Source organism: Rhinolophus sinicus, linkage group LG13, assembly GCF_036562045.2.
Source record: "Rhinolophus sinicus isolate RSC01 linkage group LG13, ASM3656204v1, whole genome shotgun sequence".
Lineage (NCBI taxonomy): Eukaryota > Metazoa > Chordata > Mammalia > Chiroptera > Rhinolophidae > Rhinolophus > Rhinolophus sinicus.
The window spans coordinates 8919633-8942521 of record NC_133762.1 but is presented as its reverse complement, the minus strand read 5'-3'; the positions used below and the strand labels follow the sequence as shown (position 1 = coordinate 8942521).

Sequence of the window (22889 nt, the reverse complement as noted above, 5' to 3'; positions counted from 1 at the left end):
CTGGCCTGGGCAGGGAGCCGGTTAGGCTGCTATACCCAAGGAGAGCAGTACGCTGACAAATGGCCCCCAGAGAAAGTCCAGCCTTGGGGTGGAGCCGGCTAAGGCGCCACAACCCCCTCCCCAGCCAGCTAGTACTGCCCACCAAAGCGCTAACCTCCAGCGCTCAGAATGACTCACTTAGGTCTTCACTGTCAATCTCTCCCGCTGCCCAGCTGCGGCCTCCCTCTCCTGTCTAGGACTGGAAGTCCTTCCTAAGAGCCAGACCACTGCTCATACCTGCGGACACTGGACCACACTGGAAGACTGAGGCTCTATTTTCTGGTGAAACACTTACTACCTATGTGACCTTGGGCAGGTGACCTCACCTCTCTGAGCCTTACTTTCCTAATCTGTATAATGGGGTTATAATATCCAATTCACAGTGTTCTAAGGACTAAATAAAAACAGAAATGATGGGAATGTAAAATGGTGCAGCTGTGGTAGAAAACAGTATGGCGTTTCTCAAAAAATTAAACAAAGAAGTTCCATCTGCTTCAGCAATTCTACTTCTGGGTATAGACCCAAGAGAACTGAAAGGAGGGACTTGAACAGATATGTATACACCCATGTTTATAGCAGTATTATTCACAATAGCCAAAAGACGTCCAACGATGGATGAATGGATAATCAAAATATGGTCTAGACATATAATGAATGGAATGGTACTTGGTCTGAAACAGGAAGGATATTCTCACACATGCGACAAGATAGATGAAACTTGAGGACACTATGCTAAGTGAAATAAGCCAGCCACAAAAGAACAAATATTGTATGATTCCACATATACAAGGTACCTAGAGGAGTCAAATTCATCAAGACAAAAAGTAGAATGGGGGTTACCAACAGCTGGGGGAGGGCTGGTTACTATTAAAAGGCATAGTTTCGGTTTTGCAAGGTGAGGAGAATTCTGGAGATTGGCTGTACAACGAGGTGAATGAACTTCCCGCTACTGCACCGTACAGTGAAAAGTGGTGAAGACGGTCAATTTTGTGTTATGTGTACTTTACCGCAATTGCAAACACACATGTACACAAATGAAAGCAGCCAGAAGGTACCTGGCAGGCGCTCAAGACACATTGATGTAAGAGCGTTAATAGTGTTTTTAACAAAACAACATCAATGTATTATTTAATTCAAAAACTAACATAGGACCCAAAACAAGGTGGAGATGAATGGAGAGAGAGAAAGAGGGAAGGACGCAGACCTAGAATTAGAGAAATACGAACCATTTTTTGTTAGGAGTATATTTGGACACGCCTGCTGGAAGTGGCCCAAGTACCCAAGCCCTGGAAGTTAGGGCTGGGGAACGCGCACTTTTTGGGGTCACTCTGTCAATGCTTGTTAGCCTGCCTGCTTGCCTGCATTCAGTGGAGGCTCATACGTTCTCCTGAAAGCCTAAACCACGTGGATGGGAGGCTCAGGGTGGTAGGGGAAGGAGGCAGGGGGTAGGGAGGCTGGAGGCCCAGGGCGCACACAGCCCAGACGACCCCTTCCTCCCAGATCCAGGTTCTTAGCTGCCCCTTTCCTACCACCTGCATCAAAGTAGCCTCTTTTTTTGTTTAGTTCAAGGGTGACTCTGAAAAGAAAAGAGGGTCCCAAAATGCTGAGACGTGGCTCCTGCTGGGGTGGAAACTGCTGAGATGTGGCTGTCTCCTCCCTTTTCGGCTCATGCCACTCAGTTCCCATAAGACAACAGGAAGGAGCGAGTGCTGTGGATTCCAGGGGCAGGAAGTGGCAGAGCTGTGGTTCGGTACCACCTAAGGGTTGTCAGAAACGGTGCTGGCTTCACCCCAGAGTTTCTAGTTCAGCAGGTCTGGGTAGGTCTGAGCCTTTGTATCACCACGTTCCAGTTGCTGCTGCTACCTTCTGGCCTTCTGAGGAAACAACCCGGAGACCACAGGGCGACAGCCTTGTCACTCAAAGTGTGGGGTCTGTGGTCCAGCAACATGGACGTTATGGGGGGGGGTAGCAACTCAAAATCTCAGGCCTCACCCTAGAACCAGACCTAATGAAACAGAATCTGCATCGTAATAAGACCCCAGGTCATTTGTATGCACACTCCCTCCGTGGGTGGGAATAATTGATTTCCCAGCTTTCTGCAGAGCTCCACCCCAAGGTGTGACCTCGGCCCTTCAAACCAGCGGAAACTTCCCGGTTGCTCATCATAGAGCTGGCCTAGAGTGACCCTTAAAGGGATGTCAGAAAAATAAAGAATTATTATATAATAGAGATACGATGCATGCTGAAGAAAAGGGACTACTGTATATATGAAACTTTCTTTTACGTAACCTTAATGGTAACCACTCCAAAAAAAAAATAAAAAAAATAAAAATTCCAGAACTGAGACACATACATTAAAAAAAAAGGCAACAATCACAGAATACCACCAAACTAAAATAACAGAAACACAAAGGCAGAGAAACAATGGAGACACTGAACTACCAGAAAACAGAAGATAAAATGGCTACAGGAAATTCTTGTGTATCAATAATCACCCTAAATGTAAACGGACTGAACTCACCAATAAAAGGCACAGAGTAGCAGACTGGACCAAAACACAAAACCCAACCATATGCTGCCTCCAAGAGACACATCTCAGATGCAATGACAAATATAGACTCAAAGTGAAAGGGTGGAAAACAATACTCCAAGTGAATGGGATCCAGAGAAAGCAGCTGTAGCCATACTTCCATCTGACGAACCAGACTTCAGGATACAAAAGGTAACAAGAGACAAAAGTGGACATTTCATAATGACAAAGGGGACAATACACAGGAAGACGTAACACTTATCAATATACATGGTCCCAATCAGGGAGCACCATATTATATAAAGCAACTACTAACAGAACTAAAGGGAAAAATTGGCAAAAACACCATTATAATGGGGGGGGGGCTAAATACACCACTGACAGCCATGGATAAGGCCTCCAAACAGAAAATCAATAAGGAAATATCAGCCTTAAATGACACATTAGACCCAATGGACATAACTGACATTTGCAGAGCTTCTCATTCCAGAACACCAGACTATACATTCTTCTCTAGTGCACATGGGACATTCTCAAGGATAGACCATATGTTGGGATGCAAAACTAGCCTCAGCACATTTAAGAAGATTTAAATCATACCAAGCATATCCTCTGACCATAATACTTTGAAATTGAAAATCAACTGCAAAAAGAAAGCAGGAAAAACAACAAATAGGTGGAGTATAAACAACATACTATTCAAGAACGACTCGGTCAAAGAAGAAATAAAAGGAGAGATCAAACGATACATAGAAACAAATGAGAATGAAAATACATTATATTAAAATTATTAGGATGCTGCAAAAGCAGTATTAAGAGAGAAGTTAATTTCATTACAGGTCTACTTCAAGAAACAAGAAAAATCGCAAATAAACAACCTAATATTACATTTTAAAGAACTAGGAAAAAAGAACAAATGAAACCCAAAATCAACAGAAAGAAGGAAATAATAAAAATTAGAGCAGAATTAAGTGAAACAGCGAATAAAAAGACAATAGGAAAAAAAAGTCAGTGCAACAAAGAGCTGGTTCTTTGAAAAGATTAATTAGATTGGCAACCCCCTGGCTAGACTCACTAAAAAAAAAAGAGAGAAAAGACACAAGTAAAATCAGAAACGAAAGAGAAGTTACGACGAATACCACAGAAATACAAAGCATCACATAATACTACATGCCATCAAATTCAATAACCTGGAAGAAATGGACAAGTTCTTAGAAATATATAACCTTCCTGGACTGAATCATGAAGAACTGGAAAATCTAAATAGACCAATCAACAGTAAGGAAATTGAAACAATCATCCAAAACCTCCCCTAAAGCAGAAGTCCAGGACCAGATGGCTTCACTAGTGAATTCTACCAAACATTCAAAGATGATTTAATAACCGTCCTCCTCAAACTCTTCCAAAAAATTGCAGAAAAGGTAACGCTTCCTTACTTCTTTTATGAGGCCAACATTACCCTGATACCAAAACCTGGTAAGGATAATACAGAAAAAGAAAGCTACAGACCAATATCTCTGATGAATACAGGCGCGGAACTCATAAACAAAATACTAGCAAATCGAATACAACAATGCATTAAAAAGACTGTACATCACGACTAAGTGGGGTTCATCCCAGGGGCACAAGGATGGTTCAACATACGCAAATGGATCAATGTGATACATCACATAAACAAAAATAAAGAATAAAAATCATACGATCGTATCAATAGGTGCAGAAAAAGCATTTGACAAGATACAACATCCAGTTATGATTAAAACACTTAATAAAATGGATATAGAAGAAAAGTACCTCAACATAATAAAGGCCATATACGACAAACCCTCAGCTTATACGTAATGGTGAAAAACTGAAAGCTTTTGCTCTGCAATCAGGAACAAGACAGCAATGCCCCATCACCACTGTTATTCAACATAGTGTTGGAAGTCCTCGCCAGAGCAATTAGGCAAGAGAAAGAAATAAAAGACATCCAAATTGGGAATGAAGAAGTTAAATTGTCACATTTTGCAGATGACATGATCCTTTATATGTAAAACCCTAAAGACTCCACTAAAAAAATTATTAGAAACAATAAACAAATACAGTAAATTTGCTGGCTACAAAATCAATGTACAAAAACCCATTGTGTTCCTATATACTAACAATGAAATTTCAGAAAAAGAAATGGAAAAAAAAAATTCCTTTTTCAATTGCAACATAAAGAATAAAATACCTAGGAATAAACTTAACAAAGGATGTGAAGGACCTATATACTGGAAACTATAAGACATTATTAAAATAAATTGAAGATACAAAGAAAGAAAAGATATTATTCCGTGTTCATGGATTGGAAGACTCAACATAGTTAAAATGGCTATATTACCCAAAGCAATATACATATTTAATGCAATCACCATCAAAATCCCAATAGTATTTTAAAAAGAAATAGTACAAAAAAATCATCAGATTTGTATGAAACCACAAAAGACCCTGCATAGCCAAAGCAATCCTGAGAAAAAAGAACAAGGCCGGAGGTATCACACTCCCTGACTTCAAATTATACTACAAAGTGACAATAATCAAAACAGCATGGTATTGGCAGAAAAACAAACCTACAGACCAATAAAATAGAATTGAGAACCCAGAAATAAACCCACGTATATATGGGCAGATAATTTTTGACAAAGGAGCCCAAAACATATAATGGAAAAAAGCCTCTTCCATAAATGGTGCTGCAAAAATTGGAAAGCCATGTGCAAAAGAATGAAACTAGGCCACTATCTGTCACCGTACCAAATTTAACTCAAAGTGCATCAAAGACCTAAACATAAGACCTGAAACAAAAATTGCATAGAAAAAAGCATAGGTACTAAACTTATGGACTTTGCGTTCAGAGAGGATTTTATGAATTGACCTCAATGGCATGGGAAGTAAAAGCAAAAATAAATGAATCGGACTATATCAAACTAAAAAGCTTCTGCACAGCAAAAGAAACCATCAACAAAACAAAGAGGCACCCAACCGAATGGGAGAAGATATTTGCAAACAGCACCTCCAATAAGGGGCAAATATCCAAAATATATAAAGAACGCATACAATTTAACAACTAATCCAATTAAAAATGCCCAAAGGACCTGAACAGATACTCCTCCCAAGAAGACAAACAGCCAACAGATACATGAAAAAAAAATGTTCCACTTCACTAGCTACTAGGGAAATACAAGTCAAAACCACAATGAGATATCACCTCACGCCAGTCAGAATGGCTATCATCAACAAGACAAGTAACAGCAAGTGTTGGAGAAGCTGTGGAGAAAAAGGACCCCTCATACACTGCTGGTGGGATGTAAATTGGTGCAGCCACTGTGGAAAACAGTATGGAGATTCCTAAAAAAATTAAGAATAAAATTACCATATGACCCAGCAATCCCTCTTCTGGATATTTACTCCAAAAATGTGAAAACCTTTACCCATAAAGATGTATGTACCCCTATGTTTATTGCAGCATTATTCACAGAGACGAAGACATGGAAACAACCAAAGTGTCCTTCAACAGATGATCGGATAAAGAAGATGTGATCTATATACACGATGGAATATTACTCTACCATAAGAAAAGATGAAACACTGCCATTTGTGACAACGTGGATGGATCTTGAGATTATCATGCTAAGTACGTCAGACAGAATACGTTGAGAACCATATGACTTCACTCATATGTGACATATAAAACAAAGCAACAAACAAAGAAAAAACTCATAGACCCAGACAACAGTTCAGTGGTTACCAGAGGGTAAGGGGGGGGGGGGGTAGAAGAGGGTGAAGGGGGTCAAATATCTGTTGATGGAAGGAGAAATGACTCTGGGTGGTGAACATACAGTGCAGTATATAGATGATGGATTATAGAATTGTACACTTGAAGCCTGTAGAATTTTACTAACCAATATATTTAATACATTTTTTTAAAAAAAGGAATTATTAGAGCCACTTGCTGCAGGCCTATGTGTGCACCAAGAGTTTTTCATACCTCATTTCACACCTTTATTCTAAAACCCCTTTTATGGACCAGTCAATTGAGACTTAGGCAAGGTAACTGCTTAATAAGTACAGAAAAAAGCACTAAGTTTTATCAAGGTCTAGCTGGCCGTTTTCTGGGGGCCAGGGTTTAGCCCTGGGGACCAGGCTGCTACTCTCCCTGTGTCCCACTCCCACATGAAGCCCGAGGCATAAGTCAGGCAGGGAGACGTGTTGACCAAGGGTTGAACTATTACATGAGTTGAAAGAGGTTGCAATGTGTCTATACCAGAAACAATTCTGACTCCAGGCTGGAACACGTGACAGAAATTCTCAGAGAAGCTGGTCAGCAAAACACTTTTTGGCTCCGTCCTTAAGCCCCTCGAGAGCTTGGCTAAGACGTGTTCATTCACACAGCCAATGACTTCACTTCACAGCTGGCACATGCAGTAAGAGTTCCCTAGAGTTCTTGGGGTTCCTGAGTGGTTTTGCTGGGCAGCCCAGCCTGCCATCTAATTCCACATTGCTCTCAGTGATGAGAAAATGGAGGAATTTGAGGCTGGGCGACCTCCAGGGTTGATGGAAGGTAACTATGGGGGGAGCCTTTTAGAACCAATCTGTTTAGTCAGATAAAGACAGCCCTTTGGCAGGCTGGAAGCCAAGAATGCAATTGTATGTATTTTTGCCATTACTTTCTGTTTAGGGGAAGGGATAGTGGAATTCTATTTCTGTTGGTGATATAAAGATTCCTTTTATGATAAACTCATTTAAGTTTTTTAAGTGGGTCAATTTAAAGAAAAGTATTAAGTCAATAAGATGAAGTTAGCCAAACGCAGGAAGATCGACTGGGAAAATGATTCAAATCTATGCAGTGATATGTTAAGCTCACTTCTTCCCTGTGGCCATTACCTGCCCCCGTGGTAGCAAAGCTGGGACAGCTCCTTGCAAAACACATCTGTAGACAGTGAGTTAATCTTCCACAAAAGCACCTATCACAGGTTCTATTTCTCACTGTACCTGGGAAATTGCCTTGTGCACAAAGCATCGTCCAGTGAAACGATATTGTCTATGACTCAACAGGCAAGGATGGTTCAGACCCCCGAGCCCCCCGCCACCCCAGCAACCGCTAGGTTAGCCCCCCATCCTGCAGCCTCCTGGCTCACTCTGCTCCTCTTTTGCACCTCTCCCCACACTTCCTAGTTCTTGAACGGTGCCTTTCTCGCCTGCTAGACTGTCACCCTAAGAGGGCCATGCTGGGCCATGGCAGGTCTGTGCTGCGTTGGGCCTCCAGCTTCTTGCACGGTGCCTGGCAGACCGAGTAAGTGCTGGCGCGGAGACTGAAGGGAGGGAAGGAGGGAGGGCAGGAAAAAGGTTGTTAATTCCTTGAGGTTCAGAAAAGGCCGCTGCCAACTACATTCTTCGATCACTTACATACAGTTGACCCCTGAACTCGGGGGTTAGGGGCACCGAATCCCTGTGCAGTTGAAAATCGACGTATAACTTTTGACTCCCCCCAAAAACTTAACTAATACCCTACTGTTGACCAGAATCCTTACTGAGAACATAAACAGTCAATGAACATATATTTTGTATGTGGTATATGTATTATATATTGTATTCTTACAATACACTGAGAGAAAAGAAAATGTTATTAAGAAAATCATAAGGAAGAGAAAATACACTTACAGTATTTATTGGAAAAAAAATCCACAGATAAGTGGACTCACGTAGTTCAAACCTGTGTTATTCAAGGGTCAACTGTATTTCCCTCCGTGGCCAAAGGAGAGAAAATGGTGGGTTATATGAGCTCCCTTCATAATTTGGTTTGAAACCCACTGACTTCCATCTTACTTTGAAGCCACTTTCCTTTTTGTTCCATTCCATGAAGAAAGACCAGCCCACGGTTAAAGGAAGTGTTGTTAGCAGGGTGATTCATGTGTTTCTACAGCCTCCATGGCCTGGCACACCGAAGCCAGCGGACTGGCAGGCTGTGGATAGAATTGGGAATAGGTGAGCTGGTTCCTGGCAGTTCCGCGACCAAGCTGATAACAAGGACATTAATAACCGTTTACAACCTCCTCCATACTATAGCATCAAGGGGGGTTTTTAAATCAATGCGGGCCTGGCTGGCTTAATGGCATCTAATCTTACATTTTGAAGCTGGAACATTTGAGAGTTGAGATCAATTGAGATAAAATAAAGTAAAATGTATTGACTTTTGGATTTGGGGTCTGTATCAGAGCCCCATTGTGTAGTGTTGCTTTTTATTTTCTGTCTTGGAAATAGGTGGACATTAGCCACTGGAGAGGATTGTTCGGCCGGACGAGGTGGTAGTATATTTACTTTTCTTCTAAATCTTTTTTTTCATCTTCCACAAGATGATTTTCCATGAGGGAAGGGTCTGTATCTGTCTCAGTACACGGTGCCTGGCAAATGCTCGATAACTATCTGAAAAAGGCAGCGTTTCAGAATGACCAGCACACACTATCTGCTGGGGGCCAGTCTGCTGGAAAGGTCCAGTTGTTCCCAAAGCCGTGCAGAAACAGCAGCCTTACAAGGCACACACCGCACGCCTGGAGAAGAGCCTCAGGATGGCTCCCTGGTATGTGGAGTCGGTGACCCTTCCCGTGAGCTTGTGCGGTTGTCACCAAGCCGTGTGAGTAAAACGCCTCCGATTCACTGTACACAGGATACAGGCTGGGTGCCGGGGACACGCACAGATGCACACAGCACAGAGAACGCGCTCGAGGGGTTGGTGGGGAAGACAGTTCATGGGTGGTGATGAGATGTGTCTGGAATCAGAGCTCGGAGAACTGGGTGTGGTTGTGGATTTGCCGCCAGCAGGCCATCACTTTAAGGGGACGCTCTAGGCTCTCTGGGCCTCAGTTTCCCCATCTTGGACAAACGCACAGGTCTTCTCCAGCTCTAAAGCATCACGACTTGGGCGCCTCCCTCCAGGCGTGTCCCTGTTGCATAGAGTCCAGCTTCACTGGACATAGCTCACCTTTTTGCTGTGCCTCTGAATTCCTTGCCCTAAAAGTTTAGAGCAACGTAATAAATAGGTGCTGATCTATTTTCACCCACCACCCACTCTACATTAAAAAGAAAAGAAAAAAGGCCACTTAAAAGAAGAGGAAGGCAAACTAACATCGGCTCGCCCCAGGCACTGCAGTGGATGCTTTCACAAGTCACCGGGCCTCTTGAGAAACTTGCAAGAGGCTCCATAGCACGGCTATTCCCTGCCTCTTTGTACCACTTAGAGAATCACTGTATTAAAGCAGGGTGGGTGGTCTAGATAAATTATGCTCAACATCCACATTCTAGATAAGCACGTGCATGTGTGTAGTAAAATACAGAACAGTTATTATCAACCACAGCTAGGTTGGGGGATTTGGGGAGCCGTCTTCCTCGGGTTATCAGGAAGATTTCTTACAACCAACAAGCATCTTGTGTGTACAGTGTATCAGCCTGGTGGCGGTCCCTGGTCTCAGGGGTGAGCCCTGCCACATAATAAGAACAAAAGTGATAATGTGCTGTGAATGGTACTGGTGATTCGTACTCTAGGACCTCCAAACCGTGAGTACCCACAAAGGATTGTGGACCAGAGAGGTGTTTTCTGGAAGAGGCAGGATCAGGGTAGGACTTGCAGACACAGTCCCAGGACTTAGCTGGGAAAAGAATGACGTTGGTGATCCAGATGGGAGGATGGCGGAAGCCAAAGAAGGTCTCAGTACACAAGGAGCTGTTCTTGTCTTTGCGGCTTGGCTGGAGTGGAGGCAGCTGAGCTCAGACAGCAGACCCAGCGCAGGCTGTCTGGGGCTGGCGAACTCACACTTGATTCTTTGGGGGTTGCTTTGGTTCAACCCGGGGTCCAAAGACCTCTAAAGAGTCTGTGGTGGGTTTCAGGAGATCTGTGGCTCTCTTGACTCGTTAGGCATCTTATGGGTGAAGGATCCAGACCTTTTCAAGGATTCTCAAAGGGGTACATGACACTGAAGAGGGGCTGCTATGGCAGTTGGGCCCCTGGAAGGGTTTTGAGCAGGAATGTGCAGGCATATGTAAGTCGCTCAGAGAGACCAGGAGCAGGGACGACGACCCAAGCCATCCACAGGAGCGGCATCTGGGCTTGGGTGGTCCAAATGGAAAGGAAGAGAGAGGTAGGGGTCGTGGTTACAGGAAGAAACGGCAGCCATGCCGGGGACGGTGGCTAAGCCTGCTGCAGGTGTAGGAACCCAACGGGGAAGCTGTGTCTTAAGGTCCGATGGTGAGTTCGGGTTCAAACATGATTTTAAGAGAACAGAGTTCCTTTATGTGGGAATGAAGACATTTAAAAGTCACTGAATCACTAATTGTTGGAGTGTAAGGACAAAAGAGGCCAGCCTGCCCCTTCCTCATTATTGTATCCGCACAGGGACAAAAGCCCTGAGATGAGAAGGAACTGGTCACCTAGAGGGAGGGCAACCGGGATGGATTTGTAACAGAATGACATTTAGGAGAGTGGCCAGAGGTGGAGCCGGCAGGTAAAGCCATGAGTGTAGATGAAGTCCCGACAGTGCAGAGCCTTGGTCTTTGCCCTCGTTTACAGAGTAGGCAGGAGAAACTGAGGCAGCAAATGCCATGGACAAAGCCTTTCAAAGCGGTGAGAGGTGAACCAAGAGACCAAAGCAGAGCAGGAGAGGCCAGCGGGGATGCAGACGCTCAAGGGCCCAGGACAGATGTCATCAGTGGGTCCCTGGTGACATGAGACCTCGTTCCTTACAAGAGCGGTCCCTGAGAAAGGGGGTCGTGACCACAGTCTGGCCTTTCTAGAAGTCTGAGAAGGAAGGGGAAGGAGTCAGGGCCGGAGATCAGGCAAGAGAAGAATGTTTTACAAATAAAAGAGTGTATTTGTAACAGTAAGGCAAAGAAACAATGAGAGGAGAGCAGGTCAGGGAGAGCGGTTATATGACAAAGCCACAATCTTGGGGGGAAATGGGACCAATCGACAGAGGTGGGGAAGGGAAAAGCAGGGTAAGGGGTGAAGACTCAGACACCACCTTCTGGGGGGAGGAGGGTTCCGAAACATCATGAATTTTAAATGAGGGAAGACTGGGCACCCACTGACCCATCTTCTTGCCTCGGGGCTGTGGCCTGTGCAGACCCCTCTGTCTGACGCTCTTCCCACAGCCCTTTGTCAGACTGGCTCCGCCTCATATTTTAGGGATCTGACAAAATGCCATCCCCCCAAACAGCTCTTCCCTGTCCATTCCCGAGTATACCCTCAGTCTGTAATCCTGCCACCAGTCATCTTGTGTCCCCTAGTGCCAGCAATGCCTGGGCAGGTGTCCATGACTCTGTCCCTTGGCTGGGGTGTGTATCTTTCTTGTGTGTGAGGGTGTCCTGTCTCCAAACTTCGATGTTAAGCAGCTTTCCAAGGGAGACTATCTGTCTCTGCCCCCACTGTGACCCCCCACCCCCACCCCACTCCCCGAGCCCAGCTCAGGGCCTGTCACATCGCAGGTGCTCAATAAAGGCACCAGTGAAGCCGCAGCCGCGGGAATCATGGTTCCGCCTGGTTCACGTACTCCATTTGCTTCCATCCTCCGCTCCTTAGCTCTCCCTCACTTCCCAGGGGGCTCGGCAGAGTCCACAGTTAGTCGCCAGCACCCTAAGTAACAACACTGCGACTGCCATTCACGTCTGTCCAGTGCTTCTCACTGGAATCCCACAACAGGACCCCACTTTCCAGGGAAAGACTTCAAGACCTAGGAAGGTCTGGGAGTGCGAAGCTAGAACCCCCAGGAACCAGGACCCGGTCCCCTCACGGATGGTCCCGGCTGCCCTCCTCCCAGAAGACTCCTCTGGGCAGGGGGAGCGGACACTGATCCAGGACCAGGCAGGACGGGGAAGGGGACACATCCAACACCCAGGAGAAAAGCGTCCTCAAAGACCTCCCCAGGCTGGGTGCCCTCCAGGGCTTCTCTCAGGAAAGGCTGCGGCTGACAGTCATGCGGACGCTGCTGCTGAACGTGGTCTGTTGAGAAATGAACAAAAGAGAGGGAAGAAAGGCCGCTGGAGGCAGAGAGGACTTTCAAGTCCCAGCGAGGTGGGTTCATGAGTGGCGCACAGCACGGAGCACTGGCGATCGGACGTTCGTTCTGTTTCCCTTTACACAGCACAGATTGAGCCATATCGTGCCACAGGAATGAGATGAGATTTTAGGGCTGCCAACCTCAGGGTGAAGGTTTTGCAGTAATATGTTTCTAATACAACAGAAAAGCGGAAACGATGGCCAGAACTAGTCCTGTGTCTGCAGCAGGAGGCCCAGGAACTACCAAAAATAGACACTAAGCAACCAGCCCAGAGAGGGGCAATGATTTGAACGCTTGTGTCCCCCTAAATTCTCATGTTGGAATCCTAAACCCCAATGTGATGGCATTAGTGGGGGGGGAGGGCCTTTGGGAGGTGATGAAGTCATGCGGGTAAAGCCCTCAGGAATGGGATTAGTGCCCTTATGAAGGAGACCCCAGTGAGCTCCCTCACTCTGCTGCATGTGAGGTCCCGACGGGACGTCTGTGACCTGGCACAGGGTCCTCACCCACCATCGCAGGCTCCCGGCCTCCATAGCTGTGAGCAGTACATTTCTGTTGTTTACAAGCACCCCAATGTACTGTATTTTGTACTAGCAGCCCGAACCGACTAAAACAGGAGACTCGAATGAATTTTTAAATAAAACCGTTTCTAAGCCTACAAATGGTTTTAATGGCTGGATCCCATTTTATCTTGATTGGTGCGGTGCGGGTGGAGGATCGAACGTGAATATTTTCCCAGTTAGCTCACCAACTATCTCACCACTACGTGTTGAGTAACCTTTGCTTCCTCTTAATTCTCAGATGCTCCTTCGACTATGTGTTAAATCCTTACAGGCAGCAGGTGAAGGGCAGGGTGCAGAGGCCAGCTTTCTGCAGGCACAGAATTGATGAGACTGGGGTCTGAATCCCTGCTCTGCCAGTTTACTCGCTGGGTGACCCTGGGGAAACCGCTTAACCTTTTTGGGCCTATGTGTCCAATTTTTAAAACTGAGAAAGAAATATGAAAATTCACATGCCTCTGGTACAGTGCGTGGCACAAGGGAGGGCTCAAGCAAGTGGGGAAACTAATATTTTTCATCAGTCTCTTGGAATTAGCATCCATTTCCTGGGGATGTATTTTGTTAACATGCCCGGGCTGGTGAGCCATCACACTCAGGGAGTAAATTTTGGTGGGGTGGGTGGAGACACTGTTTCATTTGAAGAAAAAGAAAGAAAGAAAGAAAGAAAAACAAAACATATTCAACAATATTTTATAGTTGGAAATGTTATAAAACTAGCATTTTGTAAGAAAAACTGGAGAAGGTAATGCTGGACAAAATCTTATTGGGTGTGAATATAGAGAAAAATTGAGATTTTTTTTTTTTAAATTAGGGGCACCATCTGACTGGGGAACAGGAAGGGTCAAGGAAGGAGTTGATGTCATTGTAAATAAAACCTTCTAGTGTTGACAGGAAATGATTTAAATAATGGATTCTGAACCAGAGGAAATCTTACAGATACCCCATCTTTTCACTTGGGACCACTTATCATGTCTGTTCCCAGTAGCGTATTTTTTTTTAGAAGGAGAAGGTTTGCCCAGAGCCACCCTGTGGTCAGACCCGGCTTTATGTAGTCAAGAAGGAATGGAAGTGGCTGCTGTCGTCAGACAGTGACAGGGTTCCAATAAGATGGGAATGGGGAAATGTCCATTGCCAGGTGTTCACACAAGAGCTCTCTTGATAGAGGGATGGGACATAAACCAGCTCGGAGTGGCACCAGGAGAGGGTGGAGTGAGGAAACAGAGATAGTTAGTGTAGATGAGTCTTTGAAGAAGTTTGCAAAGTGCTCGCGAGAAATACAAAAGTAGCTGAGGGGAATGTGGAATTATGGTTGGGTTGTTTATTTAAGATGAGACAAGCAAACATACATACCACGGGTGCCAAAAAAAATGTATACAAATGACTTGTATTCATCTTTTGTTATCGGTATATATTGAGTATTACAATTTTAATACAGTTTTTTCCTTTCTTAAAATGTGTATACGTTTTTTTGGCACCCTCTGTATATAAATGCTAGTTGGAGAGAGGTGGCGACGTGGCAGAGCAATTAGGAGCTGGGCTCCTGAGCCAGTCTGCTGGTTCAAATCCTGTTGTCCCCACTTAGCTGTGCAACCCTAGGCAAGTTTTCTGTCTTCTCTGTGCCTCAGTTTTTTCTCATGTAGAAATGGATATCTATGTCTGCCTGATACGGCTATGTGAAGCTTATGAACAATGTAAAATTTATGGAACAGAGCTCAGCATATACTAGGTCCAAGATAAGTATCAGAATGATTACACAGTTGAAAGGAAACTTTTGAGTATATGGAAGAAAAAAGAAATGGTTCACAGAAAAGTATGGCTCACAGGTCAAATCTAGCCAGCTACCTGTTACCGTGTGGCCCTCGAGCCACGATGATTTTACGTGTTTCAATGGTTGAAATAAATAAGAAGTAGAACATTAATACTGAGTGCTTTGTAGTATGTCATGCACTGTTCTAAATCTTTGCATTCATTCGCTGACGCAATCTTTACAACAACCCCATGGAGGAGATACCGTTACTCATTTTATAGCAGAGGAAACAAAACGGAAGCTTCTAGATAGGTGAAGTATAATAGTAGTCAGAGATCACACAGCTAATGATGAGTTCGACTAGAATTCAGACCCAGGGAGTCTTATCTCAGAGCTTGTACTCTGAACCCACTTCCCCACACGAAAGCTCTCCAACCCTGTAAGGGGAGACAGAGTGTACGTCCAGGTTCAGGAAGCACATCCTGGTGAATTCACGGGAGGGACGATGATAGTGTTTCACAGAAGCGGGGACAGGCTTGTGGAAGAATGAGGCCACCTTCCTCTCATGACAGGAACACTAACTTTGAACCTCAATTAAGCAAAATCTTATCCCCCCAGAAAGAATTACATTCTTCTCATTAATAAACCTAATACTGAAAAACATACTCTATTACTGTGTTTCCCCGAAAATAAGACCTAGCCGGACAATCAGCTCTAATGCGTCTTTTGGAGCAAAAATTAATATAAGACCCGGTCTTATTTCACTACAATATAAGACCGGGTCTTACATAATATAATATAAGACTGGGTCTTATATTAATTTTTGCTCAAAATGATGCATTAGAGCTGATTGTCTGGGTAGGTCTTATTTTGGGGAAAACACGGTATTATTATTATTATTATTATTATATTTTTAATTTCATCGAAAAAATTTGTCGAAGTTTGTTTTCTCTCTTGTTGCTTAAATATCTGCATCTGCGTAAGTTCAATATTTCCTCTTGGCCACAAAGCCTAAAATATTTGCTGCCTGGTCCTTTCAAGGCAATGTTTGCCAACTCGTACCCTAGAGGACACAGAATCTTGGAGTTGCTGTGGAATGTGATTGGAAAGGCTGGCTCTACTTAAAAGGTGGTGAACGGCATGGATGTTCTCAGAGTTTGGAAGGTATGACCTTGAACTCTGGGTCTCCTGATGACCCCAGCCATTACATCATTTCTAACCAGCTGGTGTGGGTCCAAGCCCTTCATCAAGGACTGCCCACCTTAGACCAGGATGGCAGGAAGGCTTGGAAGGAGTTCTTCGCCAGTGCAGGTGGTACCCGGGTGGTAGGGGTGGCCTCAAGGTGATGAAGTGTATGGACAAGCAGTCTGCAAATGCCTCCTGCTCGGAGTGACTCAGAGAGACCTGTGGTGGAGTCTCTTCAGGAATGCACACTGACTCAGTCCAAAGATGGTGCGCCCTGTTTCCCACTGTGCTAGTGCAAATGAAGATACTTTGATTGCCAGCCTCAGGGTGAGGTTCTGCCCTGGATCTACCAAGACCTGGGCCCCTTGCCCATCTGGGCACTTGGGCACGTGCAACCAGCTCCTCCGATGGAGGAGATGGACGGCAAAGCTCAGTTTGCCAGCAGTGACTTGAGGAAGTTCCTCGCCAAGTAAGCTTTGGGCAGCAGAGCCCCTTTCAGGCACTGGTCACTGGTGGACTGCTCCGGGCTCCAGACACAACACTTGGGAGGGGCCTTTCCTTCTCGTCTCTCTGATGCTCGGCTCTGCCTCCTTAGAACCGCACATCAAAAGCCAGGCTTCTGATCGATGCTACTACTATGTGGGTGAACTCTGATGACATTTACACCATGTGAAAGAAGCCAGACACAAAAGGCAAATATTGGTTGATCCCATTTACATAAAAATATCTAGAATGGGCAAATTCATAGAGATAGAAGGGAGAAGAGAGTTTACCAAAGGCTGCGGGGAGAAGGGATTAGGGAAGTTATTGTTTAATGGGTATAGAGTTACCGTTTGGGGGGATAAAAGTCTTTCAGAGCTACGTAGTGGTGATGGCTACACAACGCTATGAATATACTGTGCCACTGCATTGTACACTTAAAAAGGGTTAAAATGGCTTAAAGTAAGATCTACACTCATATCCTGTTATGTTCTGTTATGACAATTGTTATCATGGCAATGTCCACTTAAATACATGTGAATGATGAATAAATTACTACTTACACAAGCGAAACAGGGTTAAAATGGAAATTCCATGTTATGTATATTTTATCACAATAAAAAAGCCGTATCCCTGAACCCTGTTGGAAGCCTCTGTTCACATGACTGCCCCCAAAGAAACCACCCTTGCCTTGCTTTTCTGCCCATCCTGTGTCTGTGGGGCCACATACTTATAGTGTGTCCCTTGGGGGTCAACAGGTAGGAACCCCAGGGGTTTAAGCACACATGGGGGGAAAAAGCATTTGGTGTTATCCCCAAACCATAAAGGAAGAACAGCCTGTAAATGCATGAACTGTACTTTAGTTTAATCTTCTATTCTCAAGACTAATAAACTGTTTAAGTTGGGTCCAGACACTTAATTAAAGCTGTCAATGCTGAGAGTTCATTTACTGAGCCTGACTCTCCAGTAAGACACCGAAACGTGGGAGATTGTAACGGAGCTGTGAGGCCCAGCACGCCGCACATGACCTACCTATAAACCAATGGCCTTGGATGAAGAGGCCAAACAGAAATGCAACTTCCAAGTTTACTCATTGCTTTTTACTAAAAACAGATCCAGCTGTGCATGGTGTGTGTGTTTTGTTAACATACCATTCTTATTTATTGTCTTAGCGTACTGTGTACACTACTTGGACAAAGGACCATGTTGGTGGTGGAAAGGAGACTGACATCCTAAAATGTGGAACTTTCAAGTAGTCAACCTCTGTCATCACTCTGGCTGAGAGTCAAATGGACAGTGGTTATTACCAATGTTATACCTTGTTTTACAGAGTTCTTTATAGTATGGAAAGTGCTTTCCCATGTATTTTCTCATTCGGGTGGTCTAAGTATCTATGTTTCTGTGATTTCAGCATGTTTGGGAATAACCTTTAGCAATTTTTTCTCACTTAATCATCTTCTTCTGTCACTCAACCAAGCAGGTAACAGCATTCCCCTACCACAAGGAACGTAAGCTTATTTTAATGACACTGGAGGCAAAACCTAATTAGGGGGGAAAAAATCCCTTGCCAATTTATGTGATTCACTGTGAGCCAAACATCTGCAGGCAGTCTGAGAGTCTTTGGATGACGATCTGCCCTATTCTGTGGAAATCTGAGACGGAGACCTGTGTCCTGTACAGGTATAAATAATATGCAGGAGCACAGCATGCAAACAGCATGCAAAAAGCGGGGAAGTGACAGTGGGTGAGTCATACATCCTTCCTGTTGTCTGGTCGTCTGGCTATGAGATGAGAGAATATTGCCCGCTCCAAATAATGTTTAAAAGACATTTCAGTCTATCAGAAAAAGACACGTGCACATGCTTACACACACACACACACACACACACACACACACACACACACATGCAATGTTCTATCTATGTTGTCCATAAGTATGCTAATCCTAAAGAAAGCCAATAGAAAAATCCAGACTTAAGACCAGTGTGGAGTTAGACATTAACTACCCCCAGAGTTCTCATTAAATCACATTATTCCCTCAAATACACAGCTTTCTGAGGAGTTTTAATTGTTTCTTTGCCGTGCACCAACACCTTGACTAAAACTTTAAAAAAGCTTGATGGAACTTAAAAAAAATTTTAAAAATCAGAAAAGTACAAAGAAATACTTCCTAAAACCACACATCCTGATATGAGTAGGAAAAAATGATTTAACATCATCAAAATAATTAGTCTCCCATACAACTTTTTAAAAACGCTACATAGGGCACGAAGTGGGCTACGTACCAGGGGAAGATGGATTCATCTCTCCTCTGCCCAGCGTGACAGCAAAGCAGGCCCCACAGCCCAGGTCCAGAATGGAATTTGACCGGACTGAATGGATGGTGGGGCTGGAAAGGGCCTAGGAATGCTTTTACTCCAAAAATTTATCCTCCAGAGGAAAGAATAAAGGACCCCACTCGTCACTCATCTCCCGCTCATCCACCGAGTGACACCACTTAATATAATTTCTCCTGCCACCAAAAAACAAATCGTCATCGTAGTTAGTTGGCGGCACTGTTGAATCAATCTTGCTGCCACTGTTGAGCTCCTGGTTTGGAGAGCATGTGACGAACATGTGAACACGTGTGGGTGAAAGCAAGAGGACCCAGTGAGCAGATGCTGTCACACTATCCTATGCGATTAGCCAGGGGACATGACTCCCAAAGGACTTTGTTTCAAGACTCAGATGGAAGTCTCAAGTAGAAACCATGGTGCAAATTGAGTCCATGTTCAAGTGGGAGGCACGGGAGGTGCTACGAGGTCTCCTTCCCTGTAAAATGCTTGGGTTTGTGGCTGGGTCAGGATGTGGCCCATTCTGGAGGCCAGAGTAAGATCTCAACTGCCCTCTGTAGTTCTCCAAAGCCCACTGCGGGATCTCCTGACTAATTGAAGAGGGCTTTGCAAAGAAGAGCTGGGTTTATAAATAATGCATTTCCTTTGTCTTGCAGGAATTCTGGAGGCAGAGGTACAATCAGATCGGCTGTGAACAGCTTACATAGCAAATCTAATAGGTTTGTAAATTAGATTTTGTGTTCATTTGTTTTTGCTGTAAGGTAGCGATTAATCTGCTTCTCCTCTTTGCTGGATGGTGCCCTTCTTACTTAGCAAATAGATCTGTTTTGTTTCACTTTGGCTTTGCATTTCCCTAATCACTTGTTGTGGAGGGGAGCTGTCTATAGAAGAGTCCATGAAAGGGTCCGAGGTCTAGAGGCAGCAGAGATGGAAAACTCAGATGCTAAGAGTCACTTTCTGGAAAAGAGTCCACCCACTTTGAAGCACTTGAGCCACCAGTGAGCTCCTGCGGAACTTGCATTTTTGCTGAGCAGCGGAGACCGAAGGGAGTCAGGATGTTCCCCCGATTTCACTGTGGCAGACGGCTTGTCCAGGAAGTGGAGAGGAACACAAAGCATTCAGAACCTTTGCTCAGACCTCTTAAACTAGGGCGTCAACTCAGTCATGGTAACCTTTATAACTGAAAGCGCACTTCAAATTCTGAGTGTTCCCTCGCGTGACAGTCCTCGGCCAGGGGACGGCTTGATGCAGGCGAGTGAGCAAACACTTTGGAGGCCAACAGACCCAGGCTTGCTGCCCCTGGCTATGCTTGGAATATGCCTCTGACTCCCCATTCTCCCCCAGTGGCAGCTGCCCCACTGCTCTGACCTACAGTCTATACGCCCAAGCTTACGCAGCGGGGGAGCAAAGAGAGAATGCCAGGTTATCTGATAAACAAAGGCCACTACTTAAAATGAAGGACTTGCTTTACTTTCTCAATGCCCTTTTTGGTCAGTCTGGGATTAAGAGGCCCAGACTCTTGAGAATAAGGTCTGCTATTCGCCCTTCCGTGTTTTTTTCAGTTCTCTTCACCACGTGGGACCTGTCAAAGGGTGTCCGTTCCTAACCCTACAGGCCTGACTCAGGAAACGGCCCCCTCTGGCCTTGCCATCATTGCTTCTAGATCTCTGATGACCTCTGAACCACCTAGGAGCTGAAATGAGCTTATGCTACCGTGTTTCCCCGAAAATAAGACCTAACCGGGAAATAAGCGGTAGCATGATTTTTCAGGATGATCGTAATATAAAATAAGCCCTAATGCGTCTTTTGGAGCAAAAATTAATATAAGACCCGGTCCTATTTTGAGGGAAATACGGTCGGGCTTATTTTACATTACGAGCAACCTGAAAAATCATACTAGGGCTTACTTTCCGGTTAGGTCTTATTTTCGGGAAAACACGGTCTATTCCTAGAGAAATACAGCTATACCGTGTGTCTTTAACACCCTCTTTCTATAAATGGGGAAACTGAGGCTCAGAGGCAACGTGATTTACCCACTGTCACACAGCTTGTGAAATCTTTTCACTACATTCTCTGCTGCTTTTCCTGAAAGCAGCGAAGAGCCCAAAGGGTCAGGTCTTCTGCCCCCCTCACAGGCTGCCCTTACGCCTGCATGCCGGGGAGCCCATCTGCCTTACTCAGAACGCTCTGGTTTTCTACCCTCTGCAACAGTTACAGAGACTGGAATCCAAGACAAGTGATACCATCTCTAGGAGTCAGGAATATTGAGGAATGGAGGTGTGCTGTGAGAATATGAGGAGACCATGTGCACCCCCAAATGAATGTCTTCTCTACCTGCAAAAAGCAAAATAGAGCACGGGGTTTAGAACCCCCGCTTATGAGGATACTATTTTTAACTTGACTGTTCCAAGATAAATGCAACGGACATAGGTGTTTGATTTGGACTCTTTAAAGGTCCAGAACTGGGCATCACAAACCCAGGTGTCACTGGAACTGGAAGAATCTGCTGTCGGCCCAGACAAAGGCGGCTTCTGATGTGTGCGGCCGGCTGAGGCAGGCCGGCTCCCGCCTTTCGAGACGTAACTGTAACCTAGTTTCTCAGAAACCTACTAGCATAGATTTCAAGCCTCTGAATTCAAGTAGGTCCTAGAATGCCTGGGCTTCTGAGCTGGGTGGAAAGACGCTGTGCATCCAGAATTGGGATTGGCCCCAGGAATAGAACCGGCCAGCTCCTGCATCCAGCCAGGCTCCCCCAGGACAAAATTCAAATTCGAATTCAGCAAACACTTACTGAGCTCCTGCTATGTAGACTTTTGGGAACATAGACACAAGTGAGGACGCCCTGCCCCCCCCCCCCCCCCCCCCCGCTTACAGCCTAGTGGGAGAGAGAGACACAGCACCAACAATTCTGGAACAAGACTGGACTTTACGTCTCAGGTGCGAGGAGGATTGGGTGAGGAGGGAGACGTGCTGGCTGCATCACCCTGCCTGACAGATTTTGTTCTCTCATTATTAGGTTTATAAACCATCACATGATAACCTGCTGGCTAATGCAACTGCTTATGTGGAGTTTTGTGGAAGTAACTTGGGGGAGTATTATTATTCTGATGGTGAGGGCTGGGTTTCCCTGGGAGGAAACACAGGGAACAGGTGGGAGAGGGGAGAGTTTTATCAGCCCCATTCTCGTCTCCAGGAATGCATGTAGGTTATATCGCAGGGAGAGAGTTTGTGCGTTCTAGAAGATAAATAGACTTCCGTCCCTTCTCAGGTAATAACTGCAATTTCGCTCTTCTGAAGAAGTTTACATTCGAGCCCCAGCAAAAACAAAACCATTAGACTTGTCACTGGCACGCTAACGGATCATGTCTCCCCTCGTCCTCTCTTTTTTTCACCCCTTCCAGAGTTGAAGTTGTAATAAATGGCTCCTCGTCACCAGCTGTTGTTGACAGAAGCAATGAAAGCATTAAGCACAGCATCCAGCCCGCCTCAGCCAAGTGGAAGCACAACCAGACGCTCTCGCTGAGGATCAGGTAGTGGTAATTACGTCTAGGACGAGAGAGGGCTTGGCCTCCTTCAGCACAAGCCCGCAAATTGCCATTCTCCATCATCGAAGGGAGTCAGCATAGAAATAAAATGTCTCCCTCCCACCGAGGCAGGTTTCATCCCTAAGCGATCAATTGGAAATCCAAATCCAGGGCTGGCTGGGGCCCAGCGTGTGTGTGTGGGGGGGCGGGGGAGGACAGGAGCTCCCTGCTGAAGTCCTGGGGTCGGAAGGAATGAGGCACTCAGGCCAGCAGCAGCGAGAGCCCAGGGGTGCAGCCACAGGTGGCTTCTCCCAGAGGACCAGGGAAGCAGCCCTTCCCTGGCACTAGGAGATGCTTCCTGCTTGGGCCTGCTTGCCATCTGTGTCCCCTTTCTATGGCATCAGTGCCCCCATTTGGAGAGTCT

The 22889-nt window shown here is 45.2% G+C and overlaps 1 protein-coding gene, 1 long non-coding RNA gene and 1 other non-coding gene across 4 annotated transcripts in view; 2 read left to right on the top strand and 1 right to left on the bottom strand.

Annotated features, from left to right (window-relative positions):
* Positions 1–22889, bottom strand: part of LOC109444928 (uncharacterized) — a 110856-nt gene that overhangs the window by 31233 nt on the left and 56734 nt on the right. The window lies entirely within an intron of this gene.
* The window catches only part of ST8SIA2 (ST8 alpha-N-acetyl-neuraminide alpha-2,8-sialyltransferase 2), a 53888-nt gene that overhangs the window by 9345 nt on the left and 21654 nt on the right, over positions 1–22889 (top strand). For both annotated transcript variants that reach the window (XR_012491256.1, XM_019726693.2), the window contains exons 2-3: positions 19598–19660; positions 22343–22471. Coding sequence is in view for 1 of the 2 variants with exons in the window: in XM_019726693.2 (XP_019582252.1) it covers positions 19598–19660; positions 22343–22471 (192 nt within the window). In the remaining variant the exon portion in view is untranslated. The remainder of the gene's footprint in view (positions 1–19597; positions 19661–22342; positions 22472–22889) is intronic.
* Positions 12671–12818, top strand: LOC141568390 (small nucleolar RNA U109). The gene has a single exon (XR_012491534.1). It is a non-coding gene; the product is annotated as a small nucleolar RNA U109 (small nucleolar RNA).